Consider the following 17,324-nt stretch of genomic DNA (forward strand, 5'->3'; position numbering starts at 1 on the left):
AAAAAACCACAAAATGACCAAAAAAGACACAAAATGACTTTCAAAGACATGAAAAGAATTCAAAAATGGACAAAACAGCCCAAGACTCCATAGAGTTAAGTTGTTAACCCATTTCTTGTTCCCTGAAAAAGGCCTACTTGTATAATTCTGAAATGTACATTATTTTCCAGTTTTGGTTAAGCTTACCTTTTTTTATTTACCTCTGGCAGTTCACCACTTACCTTTGGACCCTTTCAAGCTGTTCATTTGACTTGAACTGCTTGAATTTCAATAAAAAACTGGAAAAATCGGGGTGTTCTAAAACTTTTGACCGGTAGTGTATGTTCAACTTTCCAACTGGTTAGGTGATTGTGTCTCTTTCTCTGCTGGTCTTATTTCAGGTTCTTCGACAGCGTGACAAACAAAGACAGCCCGTTGCCTCCAACAGTGCAGCAAGCTTCAGTGGGCAATAATGATAAATCGTCACACTTCAATGTGGATATCAGCGAGCTGATCAGAGAGGCCTACGAGGTATTACATCTCTCCCTGTCAGTTTCACTCGGTGAAGTCAGTGTTTTGCTGGATGTAACTAATGTGCTTCGATTTAGAAATATGGAAACATCCGTTCAGAGGAAGTGGAGAGTTCACGGAAAAGAAATAAACTGTATGTGATCCAGACGCTGGAGGATACGACCAAACAAAATGTGGTGAGTGATCAATGAGTTTACAGTTGTTGGTGAACCTGCGTCATTACTGTACTGACAAATCTATGGAAGAAGACTAGGGCCAGGTAGGAGAAAAAAATAATAATGAGGAGGAGAAAAAAAAGAAAATAAGGACTATATGTTGTGGTAGCTACTACCAAGAATATCTAATTTATGTATAGGGGGATTTTAGTACTACTACACCCTTAACCCATTTAAGCCGGGAAAGCATTACTTATTTATATATATATATATAAATAAGTAGCTCAGAAGTAAGTGACGGAAGAGATCTGATGAAAACAGCGCCGATGATTTTATTGCTGATCCGGACTTTGAACCCTCGGAACCAATTGACCGGCATTTATGGATGAGGAATATGTTTTTAGACGACACATTTTCACCGAAGAACAGACAGATTTGTGGCCATCTGGAGATAATAATATTATTATTAATAATATAATCGTTGAGTACCCTGAAAAGTGCAATATATAAAATGTATTATTATTATTTATTATTATTATTATTATGAAAACTTTTTTTTTTTATTACAGTAGGCTAATGAGAACTATGTCTTGTTCCTCCAGTGGTCATATCATGTTTGCATCTTGCTAATGGGCATGTATTAGTATTATGCATAGGATTTTTTATTCAGTCAAATGTAACATTTGCTGAGTTTGTTGATTTTTAAAAAAACTTTATTGAAGGTTTGGACAAATAAACTCAACTTCTCATGAAAGCCACGGGTATAAGCTCTCAAATACTTTTTGAATTTCATTTTTATCTACTACAGAGGCTGAAAAATCTTCTGTTGAATTTCCAGAAAAACTTCAGGTTTTAAGGGGTTCTTTCAGAATCGCCCAGAGGTTTTCCAGGCATTTTTTCCAGGCGTTTTAGGCCTTAATGGGTTAAAGATTGTGGTTAACTGTTCGGATAAAGGCCGTTTCTCTACAACAATGTTCCTCTGATGACTTACTGACAAGAGAACAACCAATCTGTGAATCTCTTTCCAACATAACCTTGTTATATTGTTACTTTTGTTACTTGTTACTTTTATTCTTGTCATTTCTACTTACTTACTACTCGAACAGCATAATGGGAAAAAAAATCCTCCTCATTATTTTTTTTCTCCTACGTGGACCCAATCCTCTTCTGTACAAATCAGAGCATATATTCAGATAAATAATGAACAAATAATGTGTTTTTTTTTTTTTATATATATATTAAAGTATGTAAACATATTCTAGTATAACACCAAAATACAATGTAAACATGATAATGAGCATAAAATGTCCCCTTTAATATCTTCTTTTCAGATTCGGGTGGTGACCCAAGAAGTCCGATTCAGCGCCTCACATCTTGACGGGCTTTATAACTTGTTCAAAGTGAGTCAAAGACATGACAGAGTATCTTCAGGGTCATCATACAAAAATGTCTGTACGTTATGTTTTTCTTTTTCTTTATATTTTCAGAGGCAGCATTTCCTCTGCTGCTACTGGACGATGAACAGCCCAGCTCTGCTCCACCATGACCCCAGTCTGGCCTATCTGGAGCAGTACCAGTTGGGTTTTCAGCAGTTCAGCGTGCTCTTCTCCCTGCTGGAGCCTTGGGCCTTCTGCAACCCCAAGAGCACCCTCTCCCTCTGGGTCTTCCGCCTGATAGACGAGAACCAGGACGGCCTCGTCAACTTTAAAGAGTTCTGCTGCTCCCTTGGTGAGTTCATCAGCTCTTTGCTCTCCATTAATAGTCCGGCGGTTTAGGACCAGATTTGGGAAGAAAGGGGACACGTCGGACAAAAGCACCAAATTTTTTCCACATGCTCTCTATCACTATAGGTTTCAATTTTTGGTAGGAGCCAATTCATCAAGATTGCAGATCGGAGATGGCAGCCATATAAAATCTATGAGAACCAGTATATCTTCTAAGCCACTTAGAAGGTCAATCTTAGTGTCAAAATATACATTTTCTGGGTCAAAGAATAATTTAAAGCTACTGAGAATATCACTAGATGATCAAATAGATATGTTCATTTTGGCCATGTATTTACATAATTATTAGATTCCAAACATTTTCAGCTCAGGATTCCCTGCTGCAGCACTTGAAGCGAGTTGCCTACCAGTCTGGGTGAAAATGAACATATCTATTTGATCAAATAATCATCTAGTGATATTCTCAACAGCTTTAAATGATTCCTGGACCCAGAAAATGTATATTTTGACACCAAGATTGACCTTTTAAGTGGCTTGGAAGATGTGTTGGTTCTCATAGACTTTATATGGCTGCCATCTCGGATCAGCCATCTTGATGAAGTGGCTCCTACCAAAAATTGAAACCTATGGTGATAGAGAGCACGTGGAAAAAATTTGGTGCTTTTGTCCAGCGTGTCCCCTTTATTTAGCTAGGCCGCCTGACTATAATACAACCTCGGTTGTCCGGCTGCTGTAATTTTTTAATTTCTTCTCCCGCAGATACTTTGTACAGTGGATCGTTCACAAATAAGCTGAAATTCCTCTTCAAGCTGCACCTGCCTCCAGGTAAGTGACAAAGCCAAAAGAAGGAAATTCAAATGGCAAATAAATAAAAAAGTCCCCCTCCACTCAAATGTTTTTTCATGTTGATGTCCCCTAAAATGTTGCCAACTGAATTGTATACATGCAAAGTTTGCTAGAGAGGTGTTTTAACATTTCTCTCCTGGAGGGGAGATGTCTGTGCCTAAAGTTAAACAAAAAAGAAACCTGAAACCTCTAGCACAGGGCTCAGCAATATGGCCAAATATTCTATCCTGATGTCGCTTTTTTTCTGATTATTCAATAAATAAGTCTTCTGTATTTAGTAACGACAGGTGAAGCCTATTTTGTATTCTCTCTGTTCAGCTCCAGCATCCCCAAACACTGTCCAGATGATCATTATTACCATAAAACTGGTCTTCCAACATCACAGTGGAAACAGTATAAAAAATGTTTACATAGACATTTCGATATTGCTTTGATTTAAAATACACTACTGGTCAAAAGTTTTAGAACACACCAACTTTTGCAGAATTTAATTGAAAATGATGCAGTTTAATGTCTCAGTGTACTCTGAAATTAATGTACATTTGCAACATTTAAAATTCTTTATTGAGCATGATAGTGTTTTGAAAGTAAAAAAAAAGATTCAAAATCACATTTTATGTTGGACTAAAGGACTAAAAAAAGACACAAAATGACCAAAAAAAGACACAAAATGACAAAAAAAGACACCAAAAGACACAAAATGACTAAAAAAAGACACAAAATGACCAAAAAAGACACAAAATGACTAAAATAAAAGACACAAATTGACCAAAAAAGACACAAAATTACCAATAAAAGACACAAATGACCAAAAAAGACACAAAATGACAAAAAAAGACACAGAATGACCAAAAAGACACAAAATGACCAAAGAAAGACACAAATTGACCAAAAAAGACACAAAATGACTAAAAAAAGACACAAAATGACAAAAAAAGACACTAAAAGACACAAAATGACAAAAAAAAAAGACACAAAATGACTTACAAAGACATGAAAAGAATTCAAAAATGGTCAAAATAGCCTTTCTCAGTTGATAACTTTAACCCCTAATCCATTATATTTTATGCTTTATGTCTTCGTCATGCCTGTCTGTCTCTTGTTAACTGCAACAAAGATCACTGTTAGCTTCAGCCTGTGACCCATTTCTCTCTAAACGTGCACACGGTGATGATTTACTCCTGCAGGTTCAAAGTTCAAGTATACAGCAAATGCTTTCAGTCTGGATCCTTATCATTCTCTAGATTCTCCCAAACATGACGGCAGCAATAACCATCAACGGGCGACAGAAGCAGAAACTAAATATAAACACAAGGTCGGATATAGGCGTGTGCCATATCATATCATTCATGATAATAAGGATTATTATTATTATTATTATTATTATTATAAGGATAAGCGCGACTACTTCTTCATGTAGTGTAATAATACTAATACTTAGCCAAGAAGTTAGCTAAGAAGTTAGCTTAACAAGCTACTTAGCTAAAAAATGGATATGGCTCATTTTTCACCCATGTTGTGTATTAGAAGAGGAGTGACAGAAAAAGGGATTCTATTCAAAATAAATAAAGGAAAACATAAAAATAGGATGTATGATGATCAAAAACAAACTAATTGAGGAAAACCTGGAATAATGAATGATGAATTATTGCAAAGATATAGAACATAAAAACTCTGTCGGGTCACTTTAGACCAGGGGTCTCAAAGTCGCGGCCCGCGGGCCAATTGTGGCCCTCGTGACGATGTTTTGTGGCCCTCACCTTGATATGAAAGTTTAATGTGAGTTTTATATGAATGGCACTTTACTGTGTTGTGTGTGGAAGGTCCGTTTATTATCTGCTGTATTGTTTTTACCGGAAAAAGTAGAAATGTTATGTAATGTAATTTTCTGTCTTTTTTTAGTAATTTTGTGTCTTTTTTTTCCTAGAAATTTTGTGTCTTTTTTAAATAATTTTGTGTCTTTTCTTAGTAATTTAGTGTATTTTTGGGCTCATTTTGTGTCTTTTTTGTGATTTTGTGTCTTTTTAAAGTAATTTAGTGTTTTTTCCATCATTTTGTGTCTTTTTAAAGTAATTTTGTGTCTTTTTTTTTGTCATTTTGATACTGCCTCCAGCGGCCCCCAGGTAATTAGAGTTTGAGACCCCTGCTTTAGACCCATGTTGTGCATCAAAGGGTTAATGAGTTAAGGTGAAGCATAAAGCTGAATATGGGAGATTCTAGAAGATTTAAAGTGTTTGTTACATGCGTGTCACCATAGGTTCTTATGGGTTAAGGGCCATATCGCCCAGCCCTAGTCGGACAGACATCAGTCTTTTGTCCTCACGGCTTCAGTTGTCAGTTCAATAATCCGTCCCGCTATAACTCAGGGTTTGTTGAGTGAGCGGCGTGCCTCGGGGCAGGAGCTGTCCTTGAGAGTGTGGCTCTTGTCTGCATGATGTGGCGGTGCGTGCTGGAAGGTTGGGGTAAGAATAGTCTGTGTTGGGGGAAAGAACTTTGCCATGGCAACGACGGGTGTAAGGGCATTTTGCAGCGAGTTCGTTTCTCCACAGAAACGATTTGCAATGAGGACCAAGTGCTCAAATTACAACTGACAGCTTGGCAGCAGAGGAGCACTGAGTCACCGTTTGTTGTGAGTCAGGCCAGCCAGCGTCAAGCAGGGCAGCTGGTTTTATGTCTGGTGGAGAGCCGGCATCGATTCAGCACCAAGGACAGGTCCCCAGGACTCAGTGGCGGTTCTAGGCCAGTTTTACTGTGGGGGCCAAGGAGGGGCCAGTGTTTAATCAGAGGGACACATTAAAAATTCTGGAAAAGTTGGTGTGTTCTAAAACTTTTGACCAGTAGTGTGTATTGTAATAATTTGGTAGTTTTGTTTGTTTTATGATGCAAAATCCCACTGTCATCAATGTTTTTTGACGTTGCGGTTCTATGCATATGCGTTTTTTTCCTCAAGCAAAGCCAGCAGAGTTGTTGATTAACAGAAAGTGTGCAGAGAGAGCTGAACATTGAACCACAGTGACTTTAATGTGCTGATTTGACAGTGGGATAGCCCTGAGCACCTGAAACTGGGCCAGACTCTCCATTGATCAAGGAAATGAAATCATGTGCTGTTTAGAGTTGAGGAGTCTGCATGTTTTTCACACTAAACACAAAATTCAGCAGCTGTTTTCACTCATCAGCTCCAATCAGAGAGTAGGGACTTCACAGTGACATCATCATCTGTGTCCTGATTGGTCGGTAACTTACAGCCACAGATAGTGACAACAATCATAACGTCAGGATTGCACTTCCTGTTATTTTGGGTGAACAATGAACATGATAACAAACATGATGCGTTGATATATTATTGACACGAGGGAAAGGTCATATTTCAGAGACAACAAATAGGTTTTATGTTTGTTTGTATAATATAATATCGATTAACGTACACTACTGGTCAAAAGTTTTAGAACACACCAACTTTTCCAGAATTTAATTGAAAATGATGCAGTTTAATGTCTCAGTGTACTCTGAAATTAATGCACTTTTGCAACATTTAAAATTCTTTATCGAGCATGATAGTGTTTTGAAAGTAAAAAAAAGATTCAAAATCACATTTTATGTTGGACTAAAGGACTAAAAAAAGACACAAAATGACTAAAAAAAGACACAAAATGACTAAAAAAAGAAACAAAATGACCAAAAAAGACACAAAATGACCAAAAAAAGAAACAAAATGACCAAAAAAGACACAAAATGACTAAAAAAAGAAACAAAATGACCAAAAAAAGACACAAAATGACAAAAAAAGAAACAAAATGACCAAAAAAAGACACAAAATGACCAAAAAAAGACACAAAATGACTAAAAAAAGAAACAAAATGACCAAAAAAAGACACAAAATGACCAAAAAAGACACAAAATGACTAAAAAAAGACACAAAAGGACCAAAAAAAGACACAATATGACTTATAAAGACATGGAAAGAATTCAAAAATGGACAAAATAGCCCAAGACTCCATAGAGTTAAGTTGTTAACCCATTTCTTGTTCCCTGAAAAAGGCCTACTTGTATAATTCTGAAATGTACATTATTTTTCAGTTTTGGTTAAGCTTACCTTTTTTTATTTACCTCTGGCAGTTCACCACTTACCTTTGGACCCTTTCAAGCTGTTCATTTGACTTGAACTGCTTGAATTTCAATAAAAAACTGGAAAAATTGGGGTGTTCTAAAACTTTTGACCGGTAGTGTATTTTTATATTTTACGTGAACATTTATGACTGGCAACTGAATGAAGGTCAGCACGTACATCATTAAGGTTCATTCTGTTTAGATCCTGAATATACACAACATATTCCACTTCACACTCACAGAACGACTGACAAACATCCTCAGGCTGCTCTGCTCATGCAGCATGAAGCTATCGGGCAAATATAATGCTGGCTCACTCGCTCGTGAGGGAAATTGTGTAATCCAGCAGTGTAAACCACCACGCATGCATGAACACGCACAACACGGTCAGCGGTGGGGGTCGGCGAGTGGAAGAACAACACATCTGAAATTATAATAGAGTGCGGAAATAAAAAAAAAGAAACATTCAGGAACAGAACAATTTATTTGGTTTGTTGTATAAACGTTTTCAATATAAAATAGATTTAAATACATTTTTTTTTTTTAACTTATTTTTTATTAGTTCTTCAGTGACAACATTTCAGCACGAACACCATTCTGTAACCAGCTGTTACAAGCAAATGAGACAAACAAAAACAAAACGAGAACAAATATCCACTCCCAATTAAATACATTAAACAAATCAAATCAAATATACATATTCAAACGTTCATATATACACAAACAAATATAGAGATAGGCATCCAGGGGACCAGCAGGATTTAGTGCACTGTGCGGATTATGTAGCAAAAAAGATTAAAAATAAAAAGAATAAAAAATAAATTAAAAAAATTTAAAAAAGAGGTGGTAGAGGGGGAGAACTAACCAGTCTTACTGCATTAATAAAGACATGACAGGACCCCATCGCTTAGCAAAGATGGACTTTTGAAGCCTTAATACATACGTAATGTGCTCCTATTTAAATACATTTAAATAAAATGCAATCAAGGAGGAGCGAAAAAGTCATAAAATGCATCAAAAGTCAGAACAATCACAGTAAACTCAACTCTCAACTAGGGGTGTGCCATATCGTATCGTTCACGATAATATCGGTATATTTTTTTTTATGGTTAAAAAAAATGCATATCATGATATTGGCAACGTTCCTACTTCTTGATTTAGTGGTTAAAGTTGTTTTAATCACAAAAAGCTACTTACTCCCTGTTGCTAAACACATGCAGCTTTCAAAATAAGAGCACAGTGTGTTAAGAGAATCCACCACAGAATTTACAGGAAGACTGTCAAAATAAGATGCCTTAAATAAAACATACAAGAACCTTTATTCTCTTTTACAAAATGTCATTAAAATATGCCCCCCAGAACCCCTAAATGGTTCTTTTTTATTATTTGCTCATACTCAAGAGACAAGAGTAATTTTTTTTGTATTTGGCAACTGTTGAGATTTGCACTTCAAACTACATTTTAGATTTTTTTAATTATTTATACAGACTAAAAATCATATTTTCTATCTTTTTAAGTATTTCCTAATATCGTCAAGAATATCGTTATCACAAAAATATATTAATATAATATTGTGATATTAATTTAGGGCCATATCGCCCACCCCTACTCTCAACTCAACTTTATTTGTAAAGCACTTTAAAACAACCACAGCCGCAACAAAGTGCTGTATATAAACAAACAGAACAATAAAGACAATAAAATAAATAAAACAGGAAATAAACACTAAAATAAATAGATTCATTGCTTTTTAAAAGACAATTTAAAAAACAATAAATAAAAGCAAACCATAAAACACTAAAAACAAGAGCAGACTCATGCGTGGTTAAAAGCCAAGGAATAAAAATAGGTTTTAAGATGACTTAAAAAAAAAAAATCAGCAGGGGGAGGTGGCGAGGCATTCAGGAACAGCTGTTTACACCAGTTATTAGCTCTGTCACAACATGATTATTTTGTGGAAGGTCACATCTTAATCATTTTACCACTACTATCTGACAAATGTACATATTATATGGATATTTTGTATTTTATTCAGTGCATAACAATACAAAGCTGTATAAATAACTGCAGCTAGTTTGTGTAAAATAAGATGAATGAAATGCTGATATATGCGACCACTTTTATACACTACTGGCCAAAAGTTTTAGAACACACCAACTTTTCCAAAATTTAATTGAAAATGATGCAGTTTAATGTCTCAGTGTACTCTGAAATTAATGCACATTTGCAACATTTAAAATTCTTTATTGAGCATGATAGTGTTTTGAAAATAAAAAAAAGATTCAAAATCACATTTTATGTTGGACTAAAGGACTAAAAAAAGACACAAAATGACCAAAAAAAGACACAAATTGACCAAAAAAGACACAAAATGACCAAAAAAAGACACAAATTGACCAAAAAAGACACAAAATGACCAAAAAAAGACACAAAATGACCCCAAAAAAGACACAAATTGACCAAAAAAGACACAAAATGACCAAAAAAAGACACAAAATGACAAAAAAGACACCAAAAGACACAAAATGACTTAAAAAAGACACAAAATGACAAAAAAAAGACACAAAATAACAAAAAAAAGACATGAAAAGAATTCAAAAATGGACAAAATAGCCCCAAGACTCCATAGAGTTAAGTTGTTAACCCATTTCTTGTTCCCTGAAAAAGGCCTACTTGTATAATTCTGAAATGTACATTATTTTTCAGTTTTGGTTAAGCTTACCTTTTTTTATTTACCTCTGGCAGTTCACCACTTACCTTTGTACCCTTTCAAGCTGTTCATTTGACTTGAACTGCTTGAATTTCAATAAAAAAATGGAAAAATTGGGGTGTTCTAAAACTTTTGACCGGTAGTGTATATTAAAAAAATAAGTTGGACTAAGCTTCACAAAGATGCCATCTGTTTCAGGGCTGTGTGTAATAAACTAATCATCTATGTCTTCTTTAATCAATTTCTTTAACACTATTGATCTACGTTGCTCCTATGGATCGTCTCTCTGTCTCTTCATCTTTCCTGTCGGTACATTTACAGTTATCTTTTAGCTTTTACAGGTAGTCCTTTGCACGTAAAGGAACAAAGAATCCAGCACTTTATTCCAGTGACTGAAGACTCTTCTCACTTGAGTAGACTCTCTGGTTAGCCTCTTTACTCTTTCTTGTCCTTTTAAAACTTTCATTTCACCTTTACTCTTTTCATATGGAGGCCCTGAAGGGCAAAGCACAATGACAAAGCTAGTTTTATTAGCCTTATAACACTGCAAAACACAACAAATCACCAAAACACAACGGCACTTCATGTTGTGGTATTTTTTTAGTTTTGTGCTTTGTCCTTCAGGGCAAACATACTTTCCAAATGTGTTATAATCCTGTGTTGATGCTTGCATGATTTCATTAAATGTATTGACTGTTCTTGAAACATTTCTTGACACAGTGAGTTCACATGCAGTTTCAATATTTCAGCATTTGATCTGCCAGAAGACGGCGTGATAAGGAAAAGCCCAGAAAGAGGTAATATTTCACAATTCATCACAAACACACTATTTCGATACCATAAATGAAATGGTCCTGTCTTAGTTTTGTGTGATAGAATATAGTTTTATTGTGTCAAATTGACAGGTAGAGGAAAAGTGGACCTGCAGGCCTACCTGAAACAATGGCAAAACGAAATACTTAAGAAAGAGGAAACCATCAAGGATCTACCCAGAATTAACCAGGTAATTCACTCCATGTTGTTATTATTGACTGAAGTTAACATTTTCATGTTTTAACCCTCTGATGCCCAAGTTGTTTCAGGGTTGTTGTTTTTCCGTCTTTTTAGGGCTGGGCGATATGGCCCTAAAAGAATATCGTGATATTGCAGACTATTTTTGCGATAACGATATTCTTGACGATATTAGGAAATACTTAAAAAGATAGAAAATATGATTTTTTTTGTAGTCTGTATAAATAATTAAAAATCTAAAATGTAGTTTGAAGTGCAAATCTCGTGCAAAGTGCAAAAAATTTACTCTTGAGTATGAGCAAATAATAAAAATAACCATTTAGGGGTTTTGGGGGCATATTTTAATGACATTTTGTAAAGGAGAATAAAGGTTCTTGTATGTTTTATTTAAGGCATCTTATTTTGACAGTCTTCTTGTAAATTCTGTGGTAGATTCTCTTAACACACTGCGCTCTTATTTTGAAAGCTGCATGTGTTTAGCGACAGGGAGTAAGTAGCTTTTTGTAATTAAAACAACTTTAACCACTACATCAAGAAGTAGAAATGTTGCCAATATCATGATATGCATTTTTTTTAACCATAAAAAAAATTACCGATATTATCGTGAACGATACGATATGGCACACCCCTACGTTTTTTTACATTTTATTCACTGTGGCCTCGTATTTCACTCAAGTCAAGTAAGTCACTCAAGTGTGGAATCAGCACAATCATGGCAGAAATGTCTTTTGTGCAGAATAACAGAGTGTTAACACAGTAACACATAAATCATTAAAACAAAAGAAAAAACACAAGTTGAATTTCTCTGATCATTTTTAAAAAATTGGAATAAAGTTGAATTTATAGTGCCCAAGTGTCATGAATGTTGGAAAAAATATAGTCTCCTCATGACATTTTTTACAACTTCTCCTGTCCGCTACTCTCAGCTCTGTGTAAACTGCCTGAAAGGGGCTTCACAGTGTCACTGAGGAGAGCAATTAAGTGTTTTTAACAAGATCTAGCTATTCCAAACTGTTTATTTTTGGTGACGTTTTAAAGAAGATGTAGAATAAAGTGATTTTAACAGAAATAATCACAATTTTAAGCTTTGTTTTGGTTACTTTTTTCTAATGAAGGCTTTTGGGTAACTCTTTATAATAAGGTCCTTAATAACCATTAATTAACAAGTAATAAGGCATTGTTCTCGCTTTAAATCTGGTAGTTGCAAAAAGCATAGTTAACTTATAGTTAACTTATAATAGATGAGCAATAAAGTATATTTTAATATCAATAAGCAAACAAAATAAGATTAACAAAGGCATGGCAAAGACATAATGGGTGGGTCATGGGTGTTTGTAATGCCATTATTAACACTTATATAAGCTTATAAACACACAATAATGTTAATAAGCATCTTGTAAGGACTTACAAGGGCCTTATTACTTGTTAATTAATGGTTATTACAAGGACCTTAATATAAAGCGTTAGCGGCTTTTGTAACCTATGATGTGTTCAAGGACTGTCAGAAAGTTCAAATTCTGATGATTATGCTTGCTTCTACAGTTTCTTTCTACAATAAATAGTGTATTTTTGTAGATAACCTAAAGAAAACATACACTACCGGTCACAAGTTTTAGAACACCCCAATTTTTCCAGTTTTTTATTGAAATTCAAGCAGTTCAAGTCAAATGAACAGCTTGAAAGGGTACAAAGGTAAGTGGTGAACTGCCAGAGGTAAATAAAAAAAGCTTAACCAAAACTGAAAAATAATGTACATTTCAGAATTATACAAGTAGGCCTTTTTCAGGGAACAAGAAATGGGTTAACAACTTAACTCTATGGAGTCTTGGGCTATTTTGTCCATTTTTGAATTATTTTCATGTCTTTGTAAGTCATTTTGTGTCTTTTTTTTGGTCATTTTGTGTCTTTTTTAGTCATTTTGTGTCTTTTGGTGTCTTTTTTTGGTCATTTTGTGTCTTTTTTAGTCCTTTAGTCCAACATAAAATGTGATTTTGAATCTTTTTTTTACTTTCAAAACACTATCATGCTCAATAAAGAATTTTAAATGTTGCAAATGTGCATTAATTTCAGAGTACACTGAGACATTAAACTGCATCATTTTCAATTAAATTCTGGAAAAGTTGGTGTGTTCTAAAACTTTTGACCAGTAGTGTACATTTCTATGTTTCATATTGGTTCAGATGGTTACAAGAAAATATTTAACTTCACATTTTCACCATTAAACGCCCCGTGTTTTTCTATCTCAGTCTCAGTTCATTCAGTTCTCCAAGACCCTGTACAACATCTTCCACGGCGACCCGGAGGAGGAGTCTCTGTACCGGGCGGTGGCCCACGTGACCAGCCTCCTCCTGAGGATGGAGGAAGTAGGACGGAAGCTGCAGGAGCCGAGCAGCCCGCCCCCGCCCACAAAACCTGCAGACTCTGGTGCTGCTGCAGACTCTACGGCGGCCGAAGAAGCTTCCACCAGCCCGGAGAGCTCCGACACCTCCAGCTCCAACGCCAGTCAGGACGCAGCGCCCGACCTCACAGAGATGGAGTGGTCGTTTTCCTTCGAGCAGGTCCTGGCTTCTCTGCTCAACGAGCCGACCATCGTCAGCTTCTTCGACAGGCCCGTCGACGTCCAGACTAAACTGAATCAAGCTCGGCATGCTCAGCTGAAGCTAAAGGCTAATAAGTGAAAGGATGCATGAGCGAAATGTTCCTTCAAACCCAGAAGTCATGAATTTCCTTTCTCCACTTGGATAGGGCAGCAGGTTTTGGCGAGGCAATCAGTGAGATTACTGGTTAAGTGGGTATCTTAAAGGAAAAAGGAGACATCAGATTTTAAAATCTGGGGTGAATAATGCTTGTGTAGATGATGACTTGAAAGAAATAGGGCACAAAGTCTTTAAAACACTGTCGTTCCAGTTCACTGACCAACACCTTCAGTGCATTTTCATTCCTAAAAATCTGATTATGCATTTTCAAGTTCATGCTCTCATGTAGCCTAAGATGATGAAGGTTCAGTTAAACATTATTTTTCTCCTATATGCCGTGGAGCACATCTAGTTTTATATCGTGTAAGGGTCATTAAACAGGACAGAAGAATTTGTCTTTCTCTCTGTCTCTCTCTGATGTCATGCTGAGCTTCAACTCCATGATACATTTCTTCGACAAGGTGACTGAGAGTCCTAAGAAAGGCTATATCTAGATATGTTTTCTCTTTCAGATTACTAGTAAACAAGCTGTAAACGTGTCCTTCAGTGTCTCCTGTTCTTAGGCAGCATTAGTGTTACTCTGTAAATGTCAACTTATTGTGAGAAACACCAGCTTTCCAGTAAAGAGGCACAGAATAAACAGTAGTGTAGCGAGTGAGGACAAGCTGTAGAGTCGTCCCTGAAAGCCATAAATTGATTCTAATGATGAACGTGGACGTCAGATTGAGAGCATGGCAGAATCTTTCATGGTGTTATATATTTGCAATAATACTCAAGAGAGGATGCTGTACTGCCACTATCAAATGTTGCATTCCTCCAACAGCAGCAGTAACAAAAGCATAGCATGACTTCAGCGTATGTCATACTGGAAAGTGTGAAATGTTTCAGTGCTGCTGCAGGGAAATCTTCTGCATCTGCTTCTGAAAAATGAAATGTGTGACTGGTCGGTGTACTGTATGCTTACGTCCGTCTTATTGTACACGTAGGATGTTATGCTCTAGTGTAAGCGCCGCATTTTGTACATACAGATCACTTCAATAGTCGTTTGATTATTGTATTTATGAGGCTTGTACTGACGAAGTAAGATATGAGCTGGTGGACTGTTGTGGAAACAACTGAAACCTTTTGTTTTATCAAATCTCAGGGTGCAATTTGTGTAAAATAAAAAGGGAGAAAAGGGATATTTTTTTCGACCTGGGATATATATATATATATATATATAAAGTATACGACTGAGTTATAGCTTACAAATGTCTGTAACATTAAAATATAGAGCATGTGTAGCATAGTTACAGGATTCGCCACATTAAGCAACTATTACTGCTTGCTACAGAAAGCCAGAATTGACTTACAGTATTTCAGTTCTCTTTTTATCTGTGCAGCTTCTGCTTTTTCTCTTTTTTTTTATTTTCTGCTTCTTTCTCAGTGAATCATTTGCACATTTGTTTTAAGATTCACACGTTGTAGAAATGCCTGTGTCTCGGCCAGATGTGGACTCTGCAGGGTCACAGGTCAGGCTTCAGCTGCAGCTTCTTATCTCTAGGGGCCAAATTGACTAATTATTAGAGCTTTTTTCTCTATGTGTCTTGGGAAAAAAATGATTTGGAAGCTCTTTAAGTGCAAGTGCAATTCTTTGTGTCATATGTTTTTGTTGCTTTTGCTATTAGCTTGAAACGCTTTGTTGTTTAAAGATCTTAGGACCGATCTGAAATGTATTTCATTGTGTAATTATTGGGTTAATTGATATCGATTGTTGATACAAGTTGTAAAAAAAAAAAAAGAAAAGCAATTTTATAAAATCCATTACTCATTCAAAAAGACAAATATGTCATTGTTTACATGAATAATGTAAAAAAAAACAACAACAATGGAATATCACATACCTGAGGCTGTAATAAGACACATCAGTAATTGAGTACTGAGCTCAGCAACCTATAAAAATTACAACTAAAATATTTACTCTGACCATGGTCTGACTATTTCAGTATGACTGTTCCCCTGCAGTTTTGTGCTGCATTTGTAACCTTTCCAAAGTTCAAGAAAGTACTCTAAAATGCAAATTACAACCTCCTATCAAAGACTCTGTTTAGTTTTTCCGCAAGGATTTGTTTCTTTTTTTTGGATAATTTCTCAAGAATCAATTTGTTGTTCTCTATGGAAGAAATGTGGAACAGTAGCCGAGACGAAACAAAACCTGATGTTAAATCATTTCCTACTTCTTTAGCAATTGCTTTTGGAAAAATGGCACTTGAGATGATTTTATTTTCTAGCCAAAAATAGTTTGTGGTTTCCTCTTAAAATAAATGAGGGGAGATGACTTTGTGCAACAGAGGAAGGAAAATCAGAGGGTTGGAAGTTGTCGTCCCCCTGGCATGCTGTCAGGTTTGCTATTAAGCATCAGAATGTATACAGTCGGCTCCTGCATTAGTGTTTGATTAATCAAGTTCTAAAATGTGCAATTGTAGTCTACAGCTTTTGTAGTCTGTCGCTTTGGATTAAAAGCTTGTTTGCAAATTATGTAAAGCACAGATATTTCTGTTTACCTGCTTGATTATGATTTTTTTTTTTTTAAATCTTCATTAACAAGAACCAGAATAAAGAGTGATGATTCTATGAATAATAAGGTTTGCGTTATTTTTACTGTTCTCCACACACACTAGGGCAGGGGTGGGCAATTAATTTTCCCAAGAGGCCACATGACCAATACCACGAAGGTTACCAAAACTCTGAACTAAATTCTGCTCAATATTAATTTAATCGCTTTATAAAATACAGTAAATTATCTGGTTTTGAGCTGCTACTGATAACTACATGTTATGATAAGACTGTTAATGTGGAGTAAATCAAATATATCATTAAAAAGTAGTAAATGCTCCAATCACTATCACTTTTCCATTTATTTTAAACACAACTGTAAATGACTTTTAGCAATAGTTCCTATTGGTGTATTTATATTATACAGATTGTTTTTCATGTTTGTACATTTTCGAGGTGTTTTACGATGTTGTGATGCTTTTATTTTGAAAAGGTGCTGTCCAGTGTGAAACGGGTGCTTTAATTTTGAAAGGTAGTGACAGGAAGTAACAGGTGGAACGGTTAAATGAAAAACGAACGGTAAATAATAACGAGTGCGTAGTAATTCATATAAAGTTGATATAAAGTATCAGAAAGGCTTCTATAGTGGCTGACAGGACACAAGGTTTGTTAAAGTTTATTTTCTTCTGTCATATATATTAGTGGCTATATTTGTTGTCTTAACTATAGTAAAAGTGCTTGTTAGCTCAAGTGCTAATGCTAAAGTTTGTTATTTTCCCACCTCGTAGCTCTTACGGTGGATTCACAAGGTGACCAAGGAATTTATTAACTTGTTAATTGTTAATTTATGAACTTTTTAGGTGTTTAATAGGTGTTTTTGACAATGGAACTAGACGGCACTCTGAAGCTGAAGCCTCTGGTGTCCATGGAAACACCCAGCGCATCACGTCATGACGTCACAACACAGAAACGAAGCAACGTCGAGCCGTTAACTTCCCTCTAAAGCAGTAGTTCTCAACCTTTTTGAGTC

The 17,324-nt window shown here is 35.7% G+C and overlaps 2 protein-coding genes across 3 annotated transcripts in view; one reads left to right on the forward strand and one right to left on the reverse strand.

The window, feature by feature from the left end:
• tbc1d8b (TBC1 domain family member 8B) overlaps positions 1 to 16,382 on the forward strand; it is a 39,744-nt gene extending 23,362 nt beyond the window's left edge. The window contains exons 13-21 of one of the 2 annotated variants that reach the window (XM_059351896.1): positions 381 to 510; positions 588 to 686; positions 1,997 to 2,065; positions 2,153 to 2,393; positions 3,149 to 3,214; positions 10,385 to 10,477; positions 10,802 to 10,849; positions 10,958 to 11,055; positions 13,310 to 16,382. In XM_059351896.1, the coding sequence (XP_059207879.1) occupies positions 381 to 510; positions 588 to 686; positions 1,997 to 2,065; positions 2,153 to 2,393; positions 3,149 to 3,214; positions 10,385 to 10,477; positions 10,802 to 10,849; positions 10,958 to 11,055; positions 13,310 to 13,741 (1,276 nt within the window). In that variant the 3' untranslated portion in view covers positions 13,742 to 16,382. The remainder of the gene's footprint in view (positions 1 to 380; positions 511 to 587; positions 687 to 1,996; positions 2,066 to 2,152; positions 2,394 to 3,148; positions 3,215 to 10,384; positions 10,478 to 10,801; positions 10,850 to 10,957; positions 11,056 to 13,309) is intronic. The other variant, XM_059351897.1, reaches the window with a different exon arrangement.
• LOC131986796 (gap junction beta-1 protein-like) overlaps positions 1 to 17,324 on the reverse strand; it is a 94,906-nt gene that overhangs the window by 54,495 nt on the left and 23,087 nt on the right. The window lies entirely within an intron of this gene.

This window comes from Centropristis striata, chromosome 15 (genome assembly GCF_030273125.1).
Source record: "Centropristis striata isolate RG_2023a ecotype Rhode Island chromosome 15, C.striata_1.0, whole genome shotgun sequence".
NCBI classification, from domain to species: Eukaryota; Metazoa; Chordata; class Actinopteri; order Perciformes; family Serranidae; genus Centropristis; species Centropristis striata.